Raw genomic sequence first — 6,642 nt, forward strand, 5'->3', positions numbered from 1 at the left:
TATTTATTTTCATATGTTTAAGAATTCTATCTTATCAAGGATCTGGATGAATGAAAGTTGTACAGTGAGGTACAGCTATAATAATTGTTCAAGTATATTCTGTTCACTTTTAACTTAGTATTGTAACTTAAGCTAACATGATAGTGAATGGAAACAATATAACCTTAATCACGCATAAGAGAATAGGGTAATTAATAAATGAACCAGTTTGCTATTTATAAACATAAAAATAAATATATTTATTTGTAAAAACATAGAAATGCCATGAAGTGTTACTTATTTTGTACAAGCAACAGGAAGAACCACTGTTTTTTGGCCTTGTTTTTATTTGTTTGGGTTACCAAACAGAAAAACTAACTTACAGAGAACTAGATCTTATAACAGTACATTTGTAATAAAATTATTAGTAAACATATTGATTTAAAAATATAATACTTAAACGTACATGTATTGATTAAAATATAATAATTAAACTAACTAAATAACAATATTTCATTATTCTTTATACTATTGGTGAGAAGCTTATAAAAAATATCATTTAATCTAATTTTTAGTATTGTCAAACATTAATTCCAACAGTATGTTACCCATAAGAAAAGAATGTGGTTTTAAAAAACGAAATTTGTTATTTTATATACATATATAAAACACTTCTGCTAATTCCAATTTAAATTATTAGCTTGTTTTAGTGTCCAAAGCAAACTGAATTAAAATCTGGAACAAAAATACATGATCCACATTCATAAAATGCATAAGTGTATTTTTAAACAAGTAAATAAGAACAAAAATTAAAATTAGATTAAATAAATTATTGATAATCATATAACCACAGATAAATAAATTAGAGTGTATCAAGTGCATGTCCCTGGTCTATTCTCATAACTAATATAATTTTTAACATTATTCTCTTTGGTAAGTAAGATGCACTAATGTATGAAATTAAGTAAAATAAAGAGATACACATCCAAATACTACGTACGAAATGAACAAGTGAAAGCAATGACACAAGTAAAATAATAAAATTGACTCTAGAATTAGCAGTTCATTTTCTCTCAATGGTGGTGTTGTAAAAAACTTGTATATGTTATTTTTATTGGACTCGAGAATCTTATAGTACATTATTTTAATCACATGGCTTCAAGGGGAGTTTTGATATAAAATTTTGGTCAGACTTTTATTGTACTTGCTGGTACACTATAAATTTACTTTGTTACAGAGCAATCTTTGCAATCATTGCCACTTTTAAGAGATCCATTCTTATAATACCAGAAATAAAGCCCAAATTCCTATTATATAACATAAGTTAGCTTATTTTCAGAAAGATGCTCTTGTGGATTGTAAGGAAATAATAAAAAAAGAAACAAACAAATGAGTTTTAGTGTGTTTATGTTCTATGAATATAAATATCTAGTATAATATTTATACATTATTTAACTGCACTGTTTTAACATCATTCTTGTATATGTATTTGTTGTAACATTGTGTAATATTTGAATAAAGATAATTCCAATTCAATTCAAAAAAACTGTTTTTATATGTTTAAACTCGTTATTTACTTGTATATTAAAATTGTGTTCATACAGTGGTACTGCATACACAATCCATTCGAAACAAAAAATGAAGCATTCCATTTTAAGTAAAATATTTAATACAAACTTTATTGGACATAGTAACTGAGAGAAGAAATGTATAGGCTACATAAATCAAAATTGATCATTCATTTTGTTGCCACACAACTAATAATAATTAATATAAATAATTCATGCAGATGCACGTATAATAGCTTAAAAATTGATTTTACTACACACTATTTACAAAAGGCCTCTTATTGGCTGGCGTTAGTGAAGCCTATCACTTGAAAAGCAGGAAAAATGTCATTTCTGTCTATCCACATATCTTGAGAATGAACTGACCTGTAGATTTCAAATTTTGCTCGAAGCTTCATTTCTACATGTGCAAGTTTTGAGTAAGTTCTATGATGGTGCAAAGCCATTCATGGGATTTGGTTGAACATCATTGAATCACTAAGTAAGCTGGCATAATTTATACATTTTTTTCTGTATTATTGTCTGCCTGTCTATGTCTACAGGACATAAAACGAGCTATAAACTTGAAATTTTGCATGCAATCTCAGTGTATTCCTGTCTTGTGTTAATTAAATGAATCTTCACACAAAATAATGGAATTTATTGTATTATAGGTCACTAACACAGACGTTCACATTTTCTTATTGTGTGATAAATTCTGCACCTTGCCTGTACTTTGGATTTTTACTAAAAATCTTATACAAAACCAGGAAACTCTAATATACTAAATTTGTGCTTTTGCTCACCAACAACTAGTTTTTAAGGTTTTTTTTAATAAGTGCTAATATTTTTTCCAGTTCAATGTTCAACTTCTGCATAGCCTAATTTGGCAAAATAAAATAAATAATAAGTGTATATTTGCATCAAGCATGAACATAATATAACAGTACAGTATAAAACCAGTAATTCTGCCAAAGTGGACTTGTCAGAAGTAACTATATGGGCAGATGGAAAGTTGATGAACACAATAAATTAAAAAATTACAAAAGTCACACTAGCCCATAGTTTGAAAACAGGAATAGAATGCAATCTGTGGTTGATTAATTAGGAACCTTTTCTTGTAAACGCTACTAAAAAAATATTATGTAAAAATATTACTAACATGCTGATGAGCAATCACTAAAAGTTTCTTTAGAAGGGGTAGCCTAATTATTGAAAGTCGATACAAATCCAATGAAAGTTATAAAAGTACATAACCAACCTAACTGAATATCCTGAGTACAAAAACTATAAAATTAACATAGCTATGGTGGGAAGGGTTGATTCAATGCAAACATTTAGCTTAGCTCCATTTTACATTTTTAAGCATTTTACAATTATTAACTGTGCAATAGAGGAACTACCCAAAGAGTCAATAGGAACACCTCTTCATTTAGATTACACTGGATGGCTGGGTAAACCAATCACAGCTCTTTTGTAGTCTAGATATCTGATAATGGAACGATCGAAAGAGTTCGTTGAGAATATCTTTGCTCTCAACTTTTGGGATCTCTTAGAAGAACTTGGAATTCACACTAAACAATAAACTGCAAGAAGTAACTAATTTGTTGAGAATTTGAAAATGATAAATTAATATGATCAATTTCTAAACATACATGTGGGTTTGGTTACTGCCTTCACAAAAGCGGTTGCGCACTATCTGCTATCTATTGCTATCTGCGCAATCTATAAATATTGTAACGTATTTGTGATGTGAAGGTCATAGTTGGATTTGTTATTTTATAATGTTATTGTTAAATCTGTTATTAAAAATTGTAATGTATTATTCTAGTAAATGTATTATAATTCTCTCGGCTGCAGTATAATAAGAGGCCGCCACCAACACAATCGGATTGATTATCGAATGATTTGAATAATCTATATTCATGACTATCCAAACAACTGAAAGCAAACTGTCAAAAGACTAAAAACAAAATGTCAGACAAAATAACGTAATAGATATTTCAAAGAACAATATGCTTGCTTGTTTTCAATCTTAGAAATTAACGTATAAATATTAATATAATTACAACAAAACAATAACTTGTCATTACCTGACGTATTTTCAAGGATCAAAGTGATTGCTTGTGAAACAAAGAAGACACGTACGTCACTTTTCTTGCCACCATTAGTCAGTAACGAAACACATGATTTTAATTTTAAATGTATTTCCAAACACGATTTTACTTTAAGTAAATTTTGAGCTAACTAAATTGTTTTATGCTTTTAAAATCATATTATGGTGAAGCTATACTTTTATATGTAAAATAAATGTATTTGTTTCAGATTGCATAAAATAACTAAACTATATTTAAATGTTTAAGCAGCGCAGTACTTATGATTACTGTAGCCAATCTAAAATGGCATTTTTGCAGGTCATTAATAATTAAGTCATAGTTCGTTTGATTTCAACTAAAATAGTACAGGATTTTTCATTATATTTATAATACCAAATTTAGAATGTTAAAAAAAGTCTTCTCAAGATTGTTTTTAGCTACGTTATGTTTGTTCTTATTTTTTTTTTTTCACCTTTAATTCTAGTTTTTATCTCGTCAATACAAACTGGACAATTCGGATTTAAAGGAGCAAGGTTATTATCTTGTAACCATTTAAAACGGTACTTTAAGGATTATACCGACTACACCAGTATGAGGAACACAAAAATATAAATTTATATAAAACAAACATTATAGAACGAAAAAACAACTGTTTAATTACAAACTTACGATTATCAATAAATTGTTAATGTGCCCAGAATGCAGCAATATCAAGGATGAGTGAGTGTAGTGGATTTCCGCCTTCAGTCGCAACTGCCGACCGCCACATGTATTCACCTAGGTATGAGTCAAGATGGTGTCGTGCTGTTCCTCGTTTTTTATTACGCCATTTAGCTGAACCCCACATTCTCAAAGCGACGTACTCGACAGACACTGCGGCACGAAAGTACAACAATGCAGCGCACCAGCTGAACGGGCGGCGAGACTCTGCAGTCACGTTATCTACTAGACCGCTCAACTTTGACCTCTGTCTGAGGATGGGGAGGGGTTTGTGATAAGACAATTCCTGTTTTATATTGAAATATTGTTCTACGCTAATCTCGTAATCAGTAGAAGCAAAATGTCAAATAAAGATTCATGTCTGAGTGTGGTCGGTATAATCTCAAAGTACCATAAAACATTGCTGTGTTTATAAAATTACTTTGAGCCAATATCTGCATATTCATCGCCATTGTGCCTGTCATCACTAGCCTTCTCCTACATAGACAAAATAACAACAGCTGGTAATGACGTCACTAGCAACAGCTGGTAACGATGTCACTAGTCTAAATAAAGAAAGCTGGCAATGATTACTTAGCTGACTTATCTATAGGTCAAATGTCATATTCGATAGTATCAATATTTAAGATCGATAGTCATAATCCAATTGTGTTGGGCTTATTATACTGTAGGCTAATTCTCGTTTCGTACGGTTAATATATAATATGGAAATTTGATAATATATAAAATAGTTCGATAATAATGAGTGTATGCCGCTTATTAAAGTCTCCCCAGCAAAAGGTTAAAACTGATTATTTAAAGTTGATATAATAGATAATTGTTTGTCATAATTATATTCTACTATTGGTGACCCGATACAAAACTGCAGCCAACTCCTTTATATTCATACAAGACTTTATCCTTGGTACACTGGATACCAAGTGGTCTACATACTCTCAAGATACTACTCCAGTCACACTTATAGCCTACTTAAGACTCCAAATGGTTAAGACAAGATTTTGCATTAATTTAATTGATATTGTGTCAAGCGACTTACCTATCTTTTAGTATTAAGGTGTAATTGAAATTTGGTTTGGTTGAACTTTATAATGCAACTGGTAAATCAGAATAGCAACAATACTACCAAGCAACTGTTTGTGATACATTTGTTTTAATTGAAAGCCTCTCTTGATATACAAAGTCCTTGCACTATCATGCCATTCGGTTGTTACCAATTCAACCCCTTGATATTTCTCGTTGCAAAATTGTAATGCTTCATTTAAGAGTGCTTTTCCTATGCCCATGCGTTGATATTTTGGCCTGACAGCCATTCGACGTAGCCAGGCACAGTCTTCAGAAATTTGACTTTTTACAATACCTACAGTTCCAACAAGTGTCTTGCGATAAGAGCTTACATCAATTTGTTTATGTTTATATTCTTTCTCTGAGAAGATTGAATATTTGAAATGAGATGGTTCATTGTTCATAAAAACAGGTTCAAATGCCTCTGCAACCCAAAATCCTGTAGAATCTGAAGACATATAAACTCTAGGAATATTTCCTAAATCTTGTGTGAGTTCAACTGATTTGAATAAATGGCCTGCCCATACACACATATACATAAAAATAATTACTCCAGGAATTGAGCCGAGACAAACTGTGAAAGGGAGGCCAAAGAATATGAACATTGCAGCAGTAGAAAGTACCATTAACTGAAAAGTGACTTCAATCAAGGAGAAAAATGCATTGTTTACAGTTGCCATTGTACCTTCTTTCACTATTTCACGGCACTGATATTCATCTCCAGGCTTATAATCACGTATGACGATAAAGTGTGTTATTTTACTCATTCTTACGACACTCCAGCACAAAATAGTATAAGAAATTGTTCATCACATAAGTATAAAGATTTATATGATAATCGAATTTGAAAGGTTTCACATAACCTATAAGTCGGCATATAAGCAACACAGAACATAACAAAACAGTGAATTTTTAATTTGCCGTTTTAGCGGCAGGTTACATGTTTAAACTATGCAACCCCACATGTTACATTATTTAGATATGTTGCTTTATTTTGTATACAATGGGTAATAAAAATATATGTTCTCAATCACATTTTAATTTTTAGTCACAAATATGTGTTATTTATATATAAGCATGCCTTATTATATTCAATTAATTAGTAATTTGATTATAACCAAGGATAGTAATCTATTGTAAAATTTGTCCACAAAGTACTCACAGTATTTACAGTTACACCGATGAGTGTATGCTCTTACTTTAAAATCTGGACTATTAGTGGACCAAAAACATTTAGC

At 30.5% G+C, this 6,642-nt stretch overlaps 1 protein-coding gene across 1 annotated transcript; it reads right to left on the minus strand.

Moving 5' to 3' along the window:
- Nucleotides 1–212: 212 nt before the first annotated feature.
- LOC124355163 lies at nt 213–6,313 on the minus strand. The gene is made up of 2 exons (XM_046806159.1): nt 5,379–6,313; nt 213–714 (listed from the first exon to the last, which is right to left on the minus strand). The coding sequence occupies exon 1, from the start codon at nt 6,169–6,171 to the stop codon at nt 5,392–5,394; it is 780 nt and encodes a 259-aa protein (XP_046662115.1). The 5' UTR covers nt 6,172–6,313; the 3' UTR covers nt 213–714; nt 5,379–5,391.
- Nucleotides 6,314–6,642: the final 329 nt, after the last annotated feature.

This window comes from Homalodisca vitripennis, chromosome 2 (genome assembly GCF_021130785.1).
Source record: "Homalodisca vitripennis isolate AUS2020 chromosome 2, UT_GWSS_2.1, whole genome shotgun sequence".
Lineage (NCBI taxonomy): Eukaryota > Metazoa > Arthropoda > Insecta > Hemiptera > Cicadellidae > Homalodisca > Homalodisca vitripennis.